The sequence below is a fragment of the Schistocerca piceifrons genome, chromosome 4 (genome assembly GCF_021461385.2).
Source record: "Schistocerca piceifrons isolate TAMUIC-IGC-003096 chromosome 4, iqSchPice1.1, whole genome shotgun sequence".
In the NCBI taxonomy this organism is placed as follows: Eukaryota; Metazoa; Arthropoda; class Insecta; order Orthoptera; family Acrididae; genus Schistocerca; species Schistocerca piceifrons.
In genome coordinates, this window is record NC_060141.1 from 443,707,657 (window position 1) to 443,727,170 (window position 19,514).

The 19,514-nt window shown below is 40.5% G+C and overlaps 1 protein-coding gene across 1 annotated transcript in view; it reads left to right on the forward strand.

Annotated features, from left to right (window-relative positions):
• Nucleotides 1–19,514, forward strand: part of LOC124795904 (hemicentin-1-like) — a 1,325,431-nt gene that overhangs the window by 659,458 nt on the left and 646,459 nt on the right. The window contains exon 3 of the mRNA XM_047259983.1: nucleotides 12,860–13,080. Within this exon, the coding sequence (XP_047115939.1) occupies nucleotides 12,860–13,080 (221 nt within the window). The remainder of the gene's footprint in view (nucleotides 1–12,859; nucleotides 13,081–19,514) is intronic.

A 19,514-nucleotide genomic window follows, 5' to 3' on the forward strand; every position in this document is an offset into this window, starting at 1 on the left:
CAGAGATTTTCAACAATTTTATGCAGTTGGAACTTCCTAAAAGCTGTCTTGCTTGCTCTCTGAATTTGTTTCCGCGTCACGGCTAGAGCGAACATCGGTCCTAAGTGCCGCCAAACCCCGCGACACGTCACAGGGTCCGTGCTGTGCTGTACTCGGCGACCGTCTTTCTGGAATCAACATACACAGCGGCGGCTGTGTCCCTCTAGCAGAGCGTTTCACTTGTAAAAATATGCAGATCAGGCTTGCCAAGCCAGGTTACGCTTGCGTATCCGCGTTACAGTGTTTGTGCTGATTAAATAAGCTTTCCGACGGCGAGCAAACGTGTAACGGAATGTCGGCGTTTCCTTTTCGTCGTTCTCAGCTGGGGGAAGAGAGCACATGCTTGCAGGGTGAACAGCTGTCAACAAAATGAGAAGCCGGATAACTTTAACCAGCTACTTCATTTACTTAAAGCTTTGCGATAAAGGCAAAACAAAATATCGGCATATCGTCATACGAATGTTGAAAGTGTGACTTCAATAAAAACTACGCTGCAAGGGAAATTTTTTATGGAGAATACTAAAGTGTTCCCATTTTGTTTAGCTGATCATGTCATTTATTGTGCTGGGTTCCCGACTGAGCATTGCAGACGGGCCAAGAGGACAAATGGAAGAATTCTGTAGGAGGGCAGGATTTCCGTCAATGCCCTGAGGCCAGCAGAAACTGTGTCTATGTGTGTGTGTTTGTGTGGGTGTGTGTGTGTTTGAGTGTGTGTGTGCGTGTGTGTTTGTGGGTATGTGCGCTGTCGCACACCTAAATACAACGCAGTTGAGTGTAGAGTAATTGTAAACTTGTTTGCAGATGTGCGTAAGAAACACTGTACACAACGTATCAAAGATAACGACACATTACGTTAATCTCGACCTACAAGAGCATGCATGAATTACATATATTTTTTTTAATCTTTCACATTATTTGTAACATACGTGTGGATAAACAAACACCTAATTATCTAAGCATCTCATCCTCTTCATGATTACTATTGCCAATTTATTCCTCATTCTAAGGAACAGCGCATTTGCTATTGGAGCGTACCAGGATGAAGAACGTAGACCGAACTGTAACTGCAACGGAAATTGTGTTCGTATAAATGCGCTTATTCTTCTTACTAGGAGTTACTTTTTCACCACACGAAGAAAACATACGGATCATATCCTGATACAGACAGATTAGCCTAGCTGTGTGGTTTTGTTTTTAAATTAATTCCATTATCCCTCCATTAAACGTGTTGTGAACAGTGCTGGAATGATGACGTAAGATGCATTAATTTAAACTACAGATCAGATTTCTTCGTGGGCCGTCCGAAGGGAAAGACAATATTTTTAGCCGATCAGTGAGACGTGAATGCATATCGTGAAATATCAGTGCACTCCACATAATCCGGTTACGAACAGGCCATTAGCGGCTCCAGCAATCATGGGGTTCGGAACCGCTGGCCGCTGTGGCGCTTCAGTCCGGAACCACGTTGCTGCTACGGTCGCAGGTTCGAATCCTGCCTCGGGCATGGAAGTGTGTGATGTCCTTAGATTAGTTGGGTTTAAATAGTTCTAAGTCTAGGAGACTGATAACCTCAGATGTTAAGTCCCATAGTGCTGGGAGCCATTTGTTTTTGTTCGGAACCATGTTCATGGGCTCCTGGTATTTGCTAGGGAATCCAAGAAAACTTAAATTCCGACTGAATGCATCCCCTGCATAATTCGAGCCCATTGCGTTATCTCTCCTGGTAACATGAATGGAGTTGGTCACTACTACTTTATTTAAAATGAAAAATAATAAGAATTTTGATTCACCAATTCTGAATAAAATTTCCTTGAAACAGTAAAGGAAACTGAAGTTTCCCTTACTGGATGTGGACTCGGACAGAAATATTGACAGCATCCGAGTGAAGTGGACAGTTAACTAAATAAAAAATATTTCTTGCTTTCGTGGCCACTGGTTGCCCTTTCCCTCGGGATCTTCTTGCTACGTTTAGTGATTTTTTCGACGTTTCGCCAGGACTAGAGGATGTAGGTACGTTGAAACAACAATAGTCTAACGTCGGCCGTAGGTCCCGAGATAAATGGTAAATAGCCAATAAGTCAATTAATTTAATCCTTAGGTCCTGTTATAAGTATTATTACCTTATAAATCCATTAAAACAAAGAAGAAAGTATACTGCTGTTGCAGATGTAGAGTCCGTAGGCTGGTTTCATTCACTTCTGCAGTCAAGACTTCCCTGTGCAAGCTATTTCATCTCAGCATAACTATTGTTACATTCATCTGATCCTGTATGTAGTCAGTTCTTGGTGTTCCTTTACAATTTCTACCCTTCCTCGCTCCCCCCCCCCCCCCCCCCCCTCCGCCGTCAAATTATTTACCTGCATCACAATCCTAGATCGTAATAATATTTTATTGATGACCGGTTTCGACTGCATGTAAAAGTCTTCTTCAGAAAATGAGCACCATCATGGTGCTGCTGGCAGCTCCTCGGATGCTCAAGCGGCAACACAATCGTAAAGTTTACTACCGTGTTGCCGCACGCAGCAGCCGCGTGGTGCTTATGTTCTGAAGAAGACTTTTACATGCAGTCGAAACCGGTCATCAATAAAACATTAGTACAATCTAGGATGATGTTTTAATCCAGCTATATCGCCAGATCGTTGCTGCTCCTCTGGATTATGTTGTTCATATTTATGGCGCAGGATGTAGCCTGTCAACCCACAACTTCTTTTCGTCACGTTGTGTGACATATATCTTTCGCGTGCTGTTAGAATCAGTATATCTTTGTTAGTGATCCAATGAGTGATCCAATGTAGCCAACTAATCTTCAACAACTTTCGGCAGTGTGAAGCATCAAAAGAAGTGGTAACTTCATTATAAGGTCAGTAGGTTAAGTAGATTCAGTTTATTGCTAACTGTATTTATTTCAATGTGATTCATACAGCGAAATTTTACTAGAAGATCTCCGTAAAATTCAAATCTCCGTTTTGTAAACGGGTGTGAAAAATTCTGATAAATATTCGGCAGTTTTGAACTGCAATCCCATGATTCCGCCCAAAGTAAATTCGGCATTAGCATACATGTGTTGGGTATGTACATACGTACGGGAAACACACACGCAATCTAAGGCCTCATATTGAGACGTGCTTGGAAACTTTAAATCGACTCTGGGACATTTTGCCCATTTTCTCATTTCCACAATGAGTTATAACTCTGCGGCGGCTTATACGGTTTTAGGAAATTAAAACAGTGTGCCCGACCTGAATCTGGAACCTTTCCGTATGGGGGCAAAGAGAGGTACTGGCGGAAGCTAAACATGTGTCGTGACTGGATAGCTCAGTCGATCAGAGCACTGCCTGCAGAAGGCAAGAGGTTCATGTCCCGGTCTGGCGCATTTTGGAAATTTGTGGTAAGCTCTTATGGGACCAAACTACTTTGGTCATCGGTCCCTAAGCCTACACATTACTTAGTCTAACTTAAACTAGCTTACGTTATGGACAACACACACAGCCGTGCCCGACGGAGGACGGACCGTGACAAGGCGCCCTAGGCTCCCTAGGCGCTCCTGGCACATTGTTTTAATCTTTCACAGAGTTTCATTACACTATTTACTGCCGATTCGTTGAAATGTTGAACGTCTTAATGTATTTTCAAAGCCTGTATAGACAGCAAAAATTTCACAGGACTGAGTGATTCTTGTCCACCCTTCACTAGACGCTGTAATAAACTTCATTTTCTTGTAACTGGAGCCGCAGTCACACAGGGTCAATTCAGTCAACTGTAATCGATGAAAGTGCCCTCGGAAATCACCACAATTATAGCGGAAGCCAAAAATTTAGACGAGGTAATCACTGCCATACACGACTGAGTGATGTCAATGTTTCAGTGATATATTCTATACTAATTCCACAAGTGATATCTCTTATATTGACACAGAACACGCAGTTTTCTGTTATAATTTGGAGTGGCATATTTTAGTGCACTGACCACTTCACCATCGATCCGTAACTTGGTGTCCTGTTACCCCATAGTGCCTCTCATACCCTCCATACGAAGTGTATGAGAGCTGTAATGAGACTGAATAAAACGTTCTCCGTTTTCCAGGGTCAGTGAACTCCAGACGACGATGGCGGAGATGGCCATCGAAAGCTCGAGGATTTTATTCGAATTGACGCAGCTGGAAAACGGAGAACGTTTTATTCATGGATGCCGTCGCGAAAGACCCCGAGGACACAGTAATGAGACTGCCAAGACTGTGAGCGATCTGGCATTGCTGTATTGTTCTATTTCCAGTTGCTCAGTCCGAGTTTCAGCTCCGTACAGCCATCATGTGACTTTTTAGAGCGCCATCAGTGAAGTTGCGTTTTTGTTATGTGTCGCGAAAATGGAACTGCGTAAATTAGGGCAACGTTATGCCACCAAGTTTTGTGCTGACCTCGGGCAATCCGCGAGTGTGATCTTTGAAACGTTGAAACAGACCTTGTAACCTCCCCACCGTAATTTTAAAAGAAATGTCAATATTATTTAGAAATGCTAATGGACATTGCTCTAAGCGTATAATTAATAACAATCTTCAAGTGACATTAATTATTGGCACTCAGTGGCCAGCAAGTATTGAATAGAATAAAACATAGTTCATCATTCAGTATTATTCAGATCATTACGAAGTCATTATTAAAAATCAGTTAATTACAGTCATAGCATTAATAATCATGGGCATTATAAGTAGTCTCATTACAATAAACAGTGTTCCTCATTCAGTAGTATTCAGATCATTACAAAGTCATTATTAAAATCAGTTAACTACAGTCATAGCATTAATAATCATGGGCATTATAAGTAGTCTCATTACAATAAACAGTGTTCCTCATTCAGTAGTATTCAGATCATTACAAAGTCATTATTAAAATCAGTTAACTACAGTCATAGCATTAATAATCATGGGCATTATAAGTAGTCTCATTACAATAAACAGTGGCAGTTATTAGCTAGTGACAAAGCATTATTTTTATATATTCTTTTTGTCTCATTAAGAGGTCATTACTCAAGTGACATACTATTCAGAGCTAATCTGTATTACTCAGAATTATCATAAACTAGTGACATTATGTGGGACTGGTAATACATTTTTTTTTTGTTAGCAATGCATTGCGTTGGGATCGATAATTAATTGCTGAGGCATAACACTATTTGCTTTTGACCTATTGCTGCAAATGAGGATAGGTAACGTCATTCGTCATGAGTCAGCTGTAGCAAGATTATGGAACAAGGCAGTATATGTGATCACATTTATAAATCATAAACACAAATGGGTAAAAAATGAAAATGCAAGTACTAGAACAGGTATAATAACTAACAGGTTTAGTAAGTATCATGAAAAGCTTCTCCTGGAAAAAATACAAAATGGATTATTGACCTGAAAGAAGAAACGCACACTATGCTGAAAAGTAGTGAACTTCGAATTAACAGGTAGTGAAATGTGTATAAAAATGTGTTCCATAGCTGTCCTTTCCAAAACTTTCCGTCATCCTACTATGCAATATAACACCTGCTGTCAATACAAACTGCAACAAATACTTAAATAACTACATAACATAAATACATAACTTCAGCATTATCCTCATCTGTAAAGAAAAAAAAAACTTCATTATCAATCACTTCATTATCCACATTATCATAACTTCATTATTATCATCACCTGTAAAGAAAAACTTCATTATTCATAACAGCATATCCTTCATCATTATTCGTCAGCATTCATTATCATCTGCAAAAATCACTTCATTACTCATTATATAACTATTCCTTATCTCTAGCATATTTCATCACTAAAACTAAGATGTGTAGTTCTGTCTGACAGCCTGCATCAATCACCTTGTCTTCTGAAAGAAAAAAATTAGTTAAGACTGCTATTCTACGATGAGTATAGTATATTCTTGTTAATGCTTGTTAATCCTGATCCATTTACTCTTCCTCATAAAGTTATTGCATCTTCTTTCGATTATTCCGTAGGTGAAATTCCCGTTTCTGTTGAATTTATTTCTTACACGCGTCATTTCTTTCTGAAATTGATGAACAAAGATTAATGTCCTGCATTTAAATCATATACCCACTAAATAATGACTGGTTTATGATAACATAATTAACCATACAGCATAACATGACAGAAAACGTAATGTGTCAAAGACATTGACAGTGTTCAGATGCAAAAATGTACACAGAATATCACAATGCAGCAGCAAAAAATGTAAAACAGTCACGATGTTGAGATGTCATAAGGCAAAAAAAATGTCAAAGTCAACTGGTGTGTGTTATATCCTAACTATTTCACAATACATACAAACAAAACTGGAATACAATCGTATACACAAAAAAAATGGAAAATGTGCACGGTCTGATGTGTAACGACAAGAAAAGCGACCTGCTAACCTTACCTTGCCGGGCACTTGCCAAGAAAAATACGATAATCATCAGTAATTAGCCAGGTGAAATAATTGCATTAGTAAATGGCATCATAGTGTGTTGAATCATACAGTGGTTTCACTCAATAAACGGTTTAATGTTTGAGATATGGTGATTGCCTTTCGATTTTCTGGTTCTCAAAGTTTCGACGTGTACAACATTGGGATGAGGAATGCTGCGAATCCGATATGGACCTGCGTATAGAAGTTCAAATTTACTGCACTTACCTTTTAATTTGCTGGATAAATAGTGTGTACGTACTAGTATCTTCTGTCCAACGTGAAAGTCGCGGCGTGTACAAACCTGTTTTTGCTGTCTTCTCCGGCGCTCTGCGGCACGTTTGATGTTCTTCAGCGCAATGTCAATTATTTCGTGGTGTCGTAGGTGACGACTTTTGGGGAATTCTGCTAATTCTTTAATTTTGTTTGGCGGTTCAACGTTTTTCAGTATAACAAACGTAGATAGCATAGTGGATTCATTTGGTATGGAATTAATTACATCTTGGAATGAGAGTATGTGTGTATCCCAATCAATATGTCTTTTGTGGCAGTATATTCGGCACAGCTTACCAATTTCTTTCATTAATCTTTCACAGGGGTTCGAAGAAGCGTGGTACTTGGATATATAGATCGGAGAAATGTTTCTGGCTCGTAACATGCGTATCCATACGCCACATCGAAATTGTGATCCATTGTCAGAAATTACTTTCATCACATGCCCTACATGAATTAGAAAATGTTTTACAAATGCTTTCGAAACAGTTTTAGCAGTAGCTTTGCGTAACGGAGTGAAAGTAACAAATTTTGAAGTGAGCTCAACAGCGACAACGATGTAGCAAAAACCTCTGTTAGTTCTCGGAATCGGACCAAAAATATCTACAGCGGCCATGTGTCTTAATTTAACAGGTATAATGGGATATAATGGAGGAATATGTGAAGTGGTGTCTGATTTAGCTTTCTGGCAAATTTTACAAGACGCTAAAACTCGTCGAATATGTTTCTCCATGTTGGTAAAATAGCAGTTCTGTCTCAGTATAAGAAAACATTTTCGTGCTCCGTAATGTGCGTAGCTTAAATGAGTGTACCAAATTAATTTGTTAACCAGTTCGTCAGGAATGCATAATAACCAATTGTTGCTGTCAGGATGAGAGCGGCGAAACAGAATGTCATTGCGTACAGTGTACTGGTTCCTAATCGTAACATTATTCCTATCTTGCCAAAGGTGTTTAATTTCTTTCCACACATTGTCTTTATTTTGCTCCTTTGCTATGTCCTGTAATGACGATGAAATAAAATTTTCAAATGCAACTTGCTGAATGTACATGACACTGAAATTTGTTTTGCAGAAGTTGGTTGCTACGTCTTGCTGATTGTTGCCGAGAGAACGCGATAGTGCGTCTGCTATAACATTTTGCGTGCCGGGAATGTGAACTATTGTAAAATTAAATTCTTGTAAATATAGTTTCCATCTACTTAACCTGTCGTGAGTAAATTTAGCTGAAAGCAAAAATTGTATTGCTCTGTGGTCTGTGTAAACGGTGGTATGTCTGCCATAAAGAAAATGCCGAAATCTCGTAAAAGCCCATACAACACATAATGTTTCAAGTTCTGTAACAGAATAATTTCGTTCAGCAGGTGACAGAATGCGGCTTGCAAATGCGATGTTTTTAATTACTGTAGAACCATCTTCTTCAATTTCCTGGAAAATGTGTACGCCTAAAGCGGTGTTGGAACTGTCGGTGGCAATGGAAAAATTTCTAGTAAGATCTGGGTGCGATAAAAGTGGTGCATTCAACAGAGCATGTTTCAGGTTCATGAATTCAGAATGTGCTTGCTTATCCCAAGACCAAATAGTGTTTTTACCTGTTAATTGGCATAGTCTAGGCGTGTCTAAAGCGGAGTGATGAATAAATTTACGAAAAAAGTTAATTAAGCCCAAAACTGCGTAATTGCTTTTTTGTTGTAGGAACAGTAATGTCACGTAGAGCTTGAAGTTTTTCTGGATCAGGCGCAATGCCCTCTGCTGAAATTACGTGTCCAAGAAATTTTATAGAAGTTTTGCCAAAAATGCGATTTACTGAGGTTAGCTGTGAGTCCTTGTGCATGAAAAGTTTGCAACAGTTGTTCAAGAATCAGATTGTGTTCAGACCAGTTAGCTTCTGCGATAAGAATGTCGTCTACATACGTCGTAATTCTGTCCTTAATGCAAACGTGTGTCGGATGGCGTCAAAATTAATAACATTTTTCGTGAACAAGAATCTGCGAGTCAAAATTATTGCTTATGTTACTGGAATATGCACTCTGTGCTGTATCTGGTTAAAATCTATCGTACGTGTTATTATTTACGGGAGAATGTTGTGGCATATCCACTATATGAACTGTTCTGTTATCTCTTACTGACGTGTTACGCTATGGATGACACCTATTGTCTGTTTCATTCATGATTATTCGTTGTTGCTGATGTTGTTGCTGCTGAAAAGATCGACTGTTATTAAATGTACGCTGAAAATTGTGCTCGTTATTTTTACGTCTGTCATGATAGTAATTTCTATACGGCGCATTGCGATACGAGTTGAAATAGTGTGTTGTCTGTACGTAGTTATTTCTTTGCTGCCATGCGCTACTATTTGTTGGAGCTGGGACTATACGTGCACGCGGCGAAACATTAAAGTTTGGTTAACCTTGTAGACTGCATTGTTGGTTGGGTATGCTAAGCGGCTGACTTTCATGCTATTGTGGTGAAAAAGGTCTATTGTTACAAAAAAATGCGTTTGCTGTTAATTTTACACATACTGATGATTACGATTTTATCCGCTATTAAAATTACGCTGGTTCTGGAGTGCCTACTGAAAATTGTCACATTCGGTAAAAGTTTGTCACATCGGGTTTTCTTTGTCATTTTTCTTAATTCTAGGTAGAGCAATAGTTAAAGAGCAGTTTTGATAGATATAAAGGATAGTAGAAGAGAAGGCAGTAGTGCATAAAACTAAAGATGAAACAGCACTACTACAGCTCGGGGCCCTATGCTCGCTACGGCACATATTCATTAAAGCGTAATGAATCCCCTGAGGTCAATTACGCACTGCAACTAAATTTTAGCTTTTGCGTTGCACGCAATAGCGGTAAAATTCCAAAAGCAAATCGCTGAATTCTTGCTAATTCTAATTTCTGCATTATAGGCAATGCTGATAAAAATGCAATACCAAATTGTCGCATCAGGTTCAAAGCTAGCTTCTGCATTACAGGTAATAGCGGTGAAAGTACAAAAATAAATTGTCGTATACAATGCAAATCATGTATCTGTGTTCTGCCATTATTAAATTCCTTACATTTTCTCACAAATGCAAATTCCTTACAATCAACGTTCTCGTCACTGAATTTGATAACACGTTCAGGTTTGTGTGTGAATTTGTTTGTCTGTGTCATTTCGTACTTCAAGTTACGTAGCTTTTCAGATTTTAAGTCGCGTGGCTTTTCGGATTTTAAGTCGGGTAGTTGCTGTAAATTGCTCACATTATACACGCTGCGTAAGTCAGACAAATGTTCATCAAGTGGCGTCTGTTGTGATGTGTTATTGGTGACTGAAATAGTTTTTAATTCTGTTACTGTAACACTTTCGACATTTTGGTTGTTCTGTCGTTCACTTTTATTATTGACTTCCGTATTCGGAGTGTGTGAAACTTCCAATGACTTCAAATTAAACTCGTCGCGTATCTGTACTGCGTTTTTACGGCATTGTTTGGTGACTGCATTAATCCCGTCTTTATGTGATTCTGTTGTGTCTACACGTGTGCTACTTAATTCTTGTGCAACAGTGCCAACTTCTTCATTACTGTTATTAGCACAAGTCTTAGTATCTACACGTAATTGTACTTTATTGTCCCGACATTGCACGGTAATAGCTGTATTCTGTTCACTAACTTGTCTGCTCCGTTCGTTAAGGTTGTCTTGTTTTTCGTTCGTCAGTTTGAAACTTTCATTAATTGTTTCGCTAAGTTGTTTGTAATGGTTGTCGACACTTTCATTAAGTTGTTCGAAATAATTATTCATCATTTCCTTCCGCTGTTTGTACTGTTCACTAAGTCTGTCTAGTTTTTCGTTCTGTTCTTTGAAATTTTCATCAATTTTATTAAAATTTTCATTAAACTGTTTGAAATTTTGCCGCAAAAATGCCATAATTCGATCCGATTCAAAATTAGCATTTCTATTCTCTGTGCTATTCAATGGTCGATCTGGAATTGTCTCGTTTTGCGTGACCATTTGGTCATTCTGTAATTTACAAAAAGGTTTGCCAGTTAAACATACACTGTCAGTCCCTATTTCGGAATTAAATAAATCCGTCGTACTTTCACTACACTGACCATTTTCATTCGAAAAATTTGTTTGTATGTTACTTGAATTTTCCAAATCGGGTGTGTTAAGCTCGGCAGCGCTCATTACAATAGAGCGTTCTGCGTCATCAATTGTCGTCAAATTAACAGACGAGACAATTGAGTTCGTTTGTTCATCATTACGATCTACATCATTATTGGTAGTTGGAATGCACTGATTGTTAATGAACGCAGGATTGACATCATTACACTGCGTGTCACATGTCCTATCGGTAAAGTCGTTTGAGCCGGTAATTTCGCTCGTAATACCTCGCGATACACTATTCACAGTCTTTCGCGGCATTTTTTACAGTAGTCACAATTATTCACAAAACAAATAAGCACTATGCAAAAGCAACACACAAATACAACAGAGCAAATGAATTGTCGTTGATCTGTGGAAAGAAAGTCACAAAATTAGTAAAAGCGTAGCGCCAAATCCTAATTATATCTAAGCAAATAAGAGCATATATCTGACTGTCGCTCAAAAGACTCTCAACGAAATACGATCCTGGACTGGGTGTCGCCAAGTGTAACCTCCCCACCGTAATTTTAAAAGAAATGTCAATATTATTTAGAAATTCTAATGGACATTGCTCTAAGCGTACCCTGCCCACAATGAAATGTACTGACAATGGCAACAAAAATGTGAAATTCGCAATCTGACTCAAATATAAATTCTTCACCAAAAATTATAGTCTATTCAGTGATAAGAAAATTCAATTAAACCGAAACATCCGTCTTTGGCCCTGTGTAAAACAATCAGAATTAAATTCTTACCTCATTGCAACACCTAGTCAAATTTCTGCTCTTGTTGTTGCGCACCGCTTGGAGGAACTGCATTGCAAATAATAATATTTTTTTTTGTGATTTTAGTGAAATTTTTCTTCAAAAGAAGTGGAATGAAATGGGAAGTGCAACGAAATCTTTAGTTCAATAAAAAATTAAATTTTTGAGAAAATGCTTTTGAAATAAAAGTTATTATTTGGGGCACTTGTTGGAGAATAATTACAATAAATAAATTTTTACATTATCTAATGATTATATTAATTAACAGTATACCTCATTCAGCATCTTGACCAGTGTTGCCGACCGCCTACATCACACAACCGCACTGGGCTGCTACTACTGACCGACCGCTCTGCATGACGACTATTAGCGTACTGCACTACATGACGACTAGTAGCGAACTGCACTGCACGACTACTACTGACCGACTTCCACGACTACAGACACGAGTACTGCTCTGCATAGCGACAACTAGCGAACTGCTCGCAACACTCGCGCGGTCAAGTGCATACTCTCTGGTCACAGATGCTACAATGCCTCGCCATCGCTGCTATGTTACATACGTGTTTCAACCTATGAAAAACATTCATTATCAAGAGCACAAGTTTTTCGCTGGTACAAATCATTTTTGGAAGGCCGAGAACATGAAGTTGAACTTTATTTCACGATAAATTGTCAACCAAGTGTTTTAGAAAGGTTTTATTGAAAGGCTCAGGGAATAGGTGAGTGTAGAGAGACCGGACACTGTAAACAAGTGATGATGCATAACGACAACGCTCCACGTCACACTGCGCATCCCATCACTTTTAAGAGCGCCATCAGTGAAGTTGCGTATTTTTGACCTCAGAATGCATCCCTGTTGTTCCACAGGCTCCCTATTCACCTGATCTGTGACTCATTTCTTCTCCCAAAACTGAAAAATGTCTTAAAAGGGCGTCATTTTTGACAGTGGAGAACACTCAAAAGAATGTGACTGACGTGTTAAAGTCCCTAGGAGATGAAGCCTTCAGCACTGCTACCACGATTGGGAACTATGACTCTGGAGACGTATAGCTGCCGAAGGCAACTACTTTGAGCTGGACAATACAGTTTTTGAAAAAATAGAAACTTTGTTAGATAAAAAAAAACTGTCTCGTTACTTTTCTCAGACACCTCGTAATAAAATAACTTCGCCAACTCGTCCTGTAAGGTGGTGCTAACACTGATGAACTGGTCTTGCAGCCTCGACGCCCGTGGGTCTAGCCTGGAGGAGGCGGTGCACTCGGCCACCACGGACGACCTGGGGGCGCGGGCCAACTTCCAGGCGTTGTCCAGGCTGCCCGGTCGGCGGGCGGTGCTGCGCGTGCAGAACGTCAGTGTGGCGGACGAGGGCGTCTTCCGCTGCCGCATCGACTTCCGGAACTCGCCCACCGTCAACTTCCGGATCAACCTCACCATCGTCGGTATGTTGTACTTGCTTCCCTTATAATTCTTTATGCGTGTGTTCCCATTGTCAGTATGAGACTCCGCTGCGTTTTCCCTTCGCAAAAACTGATACAAAGGGAAAAAAAGAGAAAGAAGAAAAAGTTCGTACCGTGACGCTAACCTGCAGATTGTTAGTATAACTTCAGTAACTATCCAACCTACCTACCTAAACTTCACTATTTTTCTGTAGCATGACATATAAAAGAAGTGGTAACTTGACTCTCAAGTTAACAGATTATACAACTTCCGTTTATTACAAATTATATTTATTTCAGTATGAAAGCCTTTAACATGAATATTCAGAATAGGTTACCAAGTATGTTCGCAGCTCAAACACGTTTTAAGTAGTCAGAACAGGCTGAACAGCAATTTAGACGTTGTAGAGTGACTGTGGTACGGTACAGGATGATCTATACACAATTTCTAGTAGGTACGATGAATGGCAGCTTATGTAGAAAAAAGGAAGTTAATGCGGATGAGTAGGAGAAACAATCCCATAACATTCGAACACAACATTAGTAGTACGCAGATTAATACAGTCACATCGATTGTGACGGCTCAACGTTGCAAGGCGATGTGAAATGGAACGACTGCGTCTGGTTGGTACTGGGGAAGGCGAGTGGTCGACTTCGGTTTATTGGGAGAATTCTGGGAAAGTGTACCCCATCTGCAAAGGAGACTGCGTACAGAAAACTAGTGTAACCCATTTTTGGGTGTTGCCCGAGTATTGGGGGACCCCTTCATGGCTGATTAAAGGTAGACATCGCAGCGTTCCAGAAGCGGGATGCTAGATTTGTTACTGGTCGGTTCGATCTACATGCAAATATTACGAAGATGAACTTTCTGAACTCAAGTTGGAAAGGCAGGAGGGAAGAGGACTTTCTATTCACGGAACACTACTGACAAAATTTAGGGTATCGGGATTCTGCTCCCGCCAACGTACATTTCGCGTAAGGAGCAAGAAGATAAAATAAGAGAAATCAGTGCTCGTGCGGAGCCAAACAGACGGTCGTTTTTCCCTTCCTTTACTTGTGAGTGGAACAGGAAAAGAAATTCCTTGTAGAGGTACAAGGTATCCTCTGCCACCCACCATATGGTGGCTTGCGGTGTTTGTATGTGGATGTGGAGGGCAACGCTTAACAAACTCCAAAGGTAAATTCTACCAAACTGCGCTTAATTCATCTCTAGATGACCGAGTAGAGGCCGTAGGCAACGGCCCTCAGGTTGATGTCTGGTTCCTACAACTCAGGAAAGCATCTGACACGTTTCGCATTGCCGTTTAGTGAAAAAAAGAGCTTATCGAGTGTCGGAACAGATTTGAGACTGGATTAAAGACTTCTTTGGACGTAGAACACGTACCCCTTAACGGAACAAAATCAATCGACAGATGTAAAGGTAACTTACAGAGCATCCCAAGGAAGTATAATAGGACCGTTACTGTTTCCAGTATACATAAATGATGTAGTAGAAAGCGTCGGATGCTTTTTAAGGCTGTTCGCAGACGATGCGATTGTCTATAGCAAATTGACGACGCCAGAAGGTATTAACTATTTACAGAATGATCTACAGAGAATTCATGAATGGTGCAGGTTCTGGTAGTTGACCATGAACGTAAATAAATGTAAAATATTGCTCATACACAGGAAAGGAAACCCACTGCTGTACAACTACACTATTGATGGCAAGCCCCTGGAAACAGTATCTACTGTAAAATATCTGGGAATAACTATCCAGAGCGACCTTACGTGTAATAACGTCATAAAACAAGTAGTGGGGAACGCAGATGCCAGACTCAGATTCATAGGAAGAATATTAAGAAATGTAACTCACCCACGAAGGAAGTGGCTTATAAGGCGCCTGTCCGATCGATTCTTGAGTATTGTTCATCTAACGGGGATCCCAGCCAAGTATGACTGATAGAAGAGAGAGAGAGAGAGAAGATCCAACGAAGAGCAGCGCGTTTTGTGACGGGATCGTTTACCCGGCCTGAGAGCGTCACGAAGATACTGAAGAAACTTCATTAGCAGACGTTACAAGAGACGCATTGTGCATCACAGATAGATTTACTATTGAAATTAGTAGATAGCACTTTCCAGGAACAGTCCTACACCATATATTACTCCCGCCCACTTACGTCTCGCGTAATGACCACGAGCAGAAAATTCGAGACATTAGATCCAACACAGAGGCTTACCAACAATCATTCTTCTCGCGCGCTATTCGCGAGTGGAACAGGGTTAGAGGACTCTATTTGTGGTACAAAAATTACTCTGCGCCATACCTCATTAGGTGGCTTGCTGAGTATAACGTGTATGTAAATGGAGGCTTACTTACCTGATATCCTCCAAATCTGTCTCGAGCTGTTCCACTGAATTTCTCCTCATTAGGTTACGGCTTTTAACATGTGCTTCAAGACAGTGAAGCTTCGAGTAGCTTCGACAGTGCCACTATGACGCAATAATATAGTCTCAATACATGGAATGCCTCCTCATTTATTAATCCAAACCAAACGAGGAAAAACTTTATCATGATCAAGCCTGCATGAGAGCCAGTCTAAACTTATTAACCACAGTAACTATCGCGGAATCCGAAATAGTCCTTCCAGTACAACGATATTCACAAAATAATGCACAGTATCTGTCTCCCCGTTCCTTCAGTACATACATCAGTTTCATTACTGTCAATTAAACTTTATATCATTTTCATAAGTAAAATGTAGCACTTGGGATCAAGCTTGGACGGCCTAGACTGCTTTAGGCGGTGCCTTGCTGTTTTCTACTTGGTTACACCGGGTGCTCTTTCATGACAGATTCGCAATGTCCGTCAACTTTCGTAACATTAAATTGATTCTTTTGTTACCTTTTTGGATCAGCTTTTAATAGGTGAAATTCTAATAATAAGAGGCGATCAAGTTTTTTCCATTTGAGGGGTTTGTTGCTGCCTATATGAAACGTAACCGGACTCCTGTGCAGATATATAAAAACCGACATCTAGGAAAGGGATTAGCGTGACATTCGTGTCTTTCCTACGTGTGTGCAGTAAATGCGGAAACTTGAACTACGGTGACGTTATTACTAAATGCGTCCAAACAGGACCAATGTTATATGATTCTTTTCTAGGCTGGCTAAGGAGAAACACCGCCAGATATCTAATGGAGAAGTAGAATGTGCGTGGGGCAGCAGATCTGTCGAAAACCATCGGTGTGAAATGGTGTCGCTAGTTCCCTGCTGCTGTCTCCTAATAATGCTCCTTCCATATCACAAATGTTGATAGGCGGAAGTCACACAATGTGGGAGACACTCTAGCGCCCTCCCTATAGTCCTCATCTCTCCACATGCGTTTATCACGCCTTCGGTCACTTAAAATATGGCCTTGAGTGGTCGACGATCCTGTCGGACGAGGATGTGCAACAGGCATTACGGACTTCATCACTCATCAGGAGATCTTTTACCTGGTACGGTCGGTGGGACTATCGCCTCAATGCTCTCGGCGATTTTGTCTGATTGGCATATTCATTCTGGTACGTACGGCCTTCGTCTTGACTTTTTTTGATCGCCCCTGATGTAAAGATATTAGTATGACTAAAGTCTTCATCATTGTGAGACTCGTTTCCTAATGAATTAAACATGGACATTATGCATTTTGGCGCCAAATTCGATCCGAGGTTTCCTACCGCGTGTTGTGCTCAAGAAATCTAAGCCTAGTGCCGTCGCTTTCCCACTTTCCCATCCATGTGGATTGACCGTATGTGATTTGTGGAGTGAGTAATTTGTCTTGTCTCTCGGCTTGCACCGCTACTACAGCGTGCGCTGTTCTACACGATGTGATGAAATACAGGTCACAAAACTGCATAGTCGCCGCAACTGTAGCCACTGCAAAGAAGATGTTTGTCACAGCGTATTAGTTTGCAACATATTTTAGGCTTTGCGACCGCGACCTAATGCTGTGAAAAGCTTATTCTATCACCTGAAAGGAAGCCGATGACAAATTACTATACATGCGTTCTTCCTTTCTGCCGGGTACAGTGGTAAACTTCCTGCGAACTTAGTCAACAACACAGACTATTCAGATGCTGTCAGAAACTTATGGACATTAGTGCAGGTGAATGAGTTTAGAGATTTCTTGATGATAGGAACCCTATGGACAATAAGGATAGACCAAGCAGGCAATTATCCCAAGAGTTGGACAAACAAGACAAACTAATTGAGCGTCTGTAATATTGCTGAAATGCTGTACATGAATATAATGTTGGAGTTGACGTGAGGAAAGTCTTTTGGAAATTGGTGCCAAAAATCTTGTTTGAGGAGAAGTAGAGAAGGAGAAAGGAAGTTTGTTCTGAATTAATGAAGGAAGGTCTTTCATACAACAGATGAACCATGAACTTTTACTTAAGATCCAGAAACAAAATTGTACCCATGCTCTGGAAATTACAATCTAAATTTACATCTAACGGAGTTGTGCAGTGCTCAAAGTTTTTTTTTCTTTTCGAAATGCAGAGCATTATCATGATTAGAAACATAACAAAATATTGATCATACAATGTAAGCTTTCACGGCCGGTATTGTCTTCACTTAAGACTTCCGGGCTGATAGGCCGTGGTCGAAGTATAAAACTCTCCCCCGACGTTTCGTCTCCGACTGCGGGAGACATCCTCGGAGGTACAGCGGCGAACTGCGTAGAGAACTCGAGGAATTGCCGCCTAGGTCGCACTGATAAATCGGCCATAGCGGAACATGTTTACCAGGAAGGTGATCATGAAATAAAATTCAGCGAGACGAGCGTCATATCAAAAACCTCGCATTATTATGCACGCATGTTTAGAGAGGCTATCGAGATTAATAAACAGGAAAGATGAAGATGTGAAACTGGATAAAATTTGGATGTCAGCGTTGCACAGCAAGCGTGACGATCGATTACTTTCAATCGAGAATGTTGGCATTACCAGAGACAATCTTATAGTCGACGCCACGTGATCGACAGTGGCGCCCTCTGTACTGCCTATATAATCAGCGCTTCCTCGAGTTCTCTTCGCAGTTCGCCGCTGTACCTCCAAGGATATCTCCCTCAGTCGGAGACGAAACGTCAGGGGAGAGTTTTATACTTCGACCACGGCCTATCATCCCGGGAGTTTTAAGTGAAGATAACTAGATATTGATAAAGCAACTGTGAGAAAATGTTGTAACCTGCAGGAAAGAGTTGTATTTAGTTGTGGAAGGACGGATCAGTTAATCATCAGGAAAGCCATACCCTCACAAAGATTCATTAATGTAGCAGTATCTTCCCTGAAAAATGTCATAATAATTCATCAGCCACTTTTCTCACTTTATTTGTTTTTTATTTTGTTTCTGAATATAAATTATGGGCAAATACAGATATAATAATGCGCACGTGGTAGTGGTAAGCTGCATCTTCACGAAAAATGACACACAGAAACGTTTTGAACAGCGAAATCAACGAGTGAAGATGTGTGAGGACCAAAACGTACGAGGCTTAAAATGCAAGCTGCACTAACTGAAGATATTTGGTAGTATCCAGGTCCAAAGTCTCTCATTTCCTATTTATGTCGAGCCTTGTGCATGTCCTATCAACAACTTGGGCCTTCCTTTGCCTCTGGATACAATATTAAAGCCAGCTCAGCTTGTAACCCAATCAACGAAGATCAAATAGTGTCGACTGATGGAAAAATTCGTGTAGTCTCAAATTTTTGTAGTGTGTCAAGGGGGGGGGGGGGGGGGGAGAGGGGTGCCACAGACAACAAATTGCCGGCCGCGGTGGTCTAGCGGTTCTAGGCGCGCAGTCCGGAACCGCGCGACTGCTACGGTCGCAGGTTCGAATCCTGCCTCGGGCATGGATGTGTGTGATGTCCTTAGGTTAGTTAGGTTTAAGTAGTTCTAAGTTCTAGGGAACTGATGACCACAGATGTTAAGTCCCATAGTGCTCAGAACCATTTGAACCATTTTTTTTAGACAACAAATTAAAAATCCTTACCACTGAGGTGTGAGATGTGAGCGCGTAGGGTGGAGGTAGGGGGGTGGTGTTTGGAGCGGGGCATGTAAAGGCCACTTTTTTAAGTGGCTTCTAGCGATTGATTTTACCAGTAGAAAATTAAAACACGTTGACTTTACAAAAAAGGTTCCTATTCTTATTTTCTCTAGGACTATTAGCTTCCACGTTGTGGGGAAATGGAAAAATCGCGGATTAACAGAAATAGTGTTTTAATCACATAAAACTTGTTTACTGTTTAAGGCAGTGAGTTAGAACAGATATTAAATGTGTGGACCACTTCTTAATGCAGTAAAACGATATTAAGGGGTAAATGGTGTTCTGGGTGTGTAACGAGGTGGAAAGGTGGAGTTGGAGGTTAAAAGTATATCTTGCAAGGTGGATGTCTATATGTCTGAGGGAACAGGAC